Source organism: Octopus bimaculoides, chromosome 29 (assembly GCF_001194135.2).
Source record: "Octopus bimaculoides isolate UCB-OBI-ISO-001 chromosome 29, ASM119413v2, whole genome shotgun sequence".
In the NCBI taxonomy this organism is placed as follows: domain Eukaryota; kingdom Metazoa; phylum Mollusca; class Cephalopoda; order Octopoda; family Octopodidae; genus Octopus; species Octopus bimaculoides.
The window spans coordinates 2134147-2135153 of NC_069009.1; the positions used below are offsets into that span (position 1 = coordinate 2134147).

Here is a 1007-nt window from a genome sequence, read left to right on the forward strand (position 1 = left end):
CACTACCGAGCGCAGCTCTGTGTGCCTTGGGTATGTGCTGTGATTTGCTGTGGTGCTCTTATGTTTACTGTATTGAAAGTGTTTTGCGTAGAATGTGTGCAGTACCCAGTAGTGCAATTTTCTGTATGTTATGTATATTTGTAAGTCCTGGTGTTTTTGTTATGTATTTGTCTGAATATTTTTTTATTATACCTAAGGCACCTACTATGATAGGAATTGTTTCTGTTTTTAGATTCCACATTCGAGTTATCTCTATTTCCAGGTCTTTGTATTTTGAAAGTTTTTCCATTTCTTCTTCTTCTTCTTATTATTATTATTATTACTATCTCAGCAGTGTTTATTCCTCTTGTTCTGGCGCACGAGGAACATATCGACACAGGGAAATATTACAATGAGGAACGCACCAAAATGTCTCCGACTTTCCAAGTGACTTGCGGACATCGCATTGTGGTGACGTCTGACCAAGACATCTCCATTGTGGCCAAGTGCAGCAACGGCAAGAAATATTACAAATCTGATCATTGTGAGTATTGAGGTACTCTTTCTTGACTCTCGTGAATAAACATACATACAATCAATTGTACTTATCCAGAATTTATAAGAAGCAAGGAAGTTTATCCAGAATATATATATGGCCAGATTGGAGCAATATTGAGAATAACCAGCCGAAATTGCAAGGATAATCTGGATCTCGACTGAGGAAAGAAAACTCCGAATGACCTGTCCTTGTTTTCTGTGTGTCATCTATCTGGATGTTTTGTGTTCTTGTCCCATTCTGTGTTATTTATATATATATATATATATATATATCATCATCATCATCATCATTGATTAACGTCCGCTTTCCATGCTAGCATGGGTTGGACGATTTGACTGAGGACTGGTGAAACCAGATGGCTACACCAGGCTCCAATCTGATTTGGCAGAGTTTCTACAGCTGGATGCCCTTCCTAACACCAACCACTCCGAGAGTGTAGTGGATGCTTTTACGTGCCACCGGCATGAGG

General features: G+C 39.1%; 1 protein-coding gene across 1 annotated transcript in view; it reads left to right on the forward strand.

Annotated features, from left to right (window-relative positions):
• The first annotated feature begins 331 nt into the window (after positions 1 to 331).
• LOC106880366 (uncharacterized) overlaps positions 332 to 1007 on the forward strand; it is a 2233-nt gene continuing 1557 nt past the window's right edge. The window contains exon 1 of the mRNA XM_014930295.2: positions 332 to 523. Coding sequence (XP_014785781.2) covers positions 409 to 523 — 115 coding nt within the window. The 5' untranslated portion in view covers positions 332 to 408. The remainder of the gene's footprint in view (positions 524 to 1007) is intronic.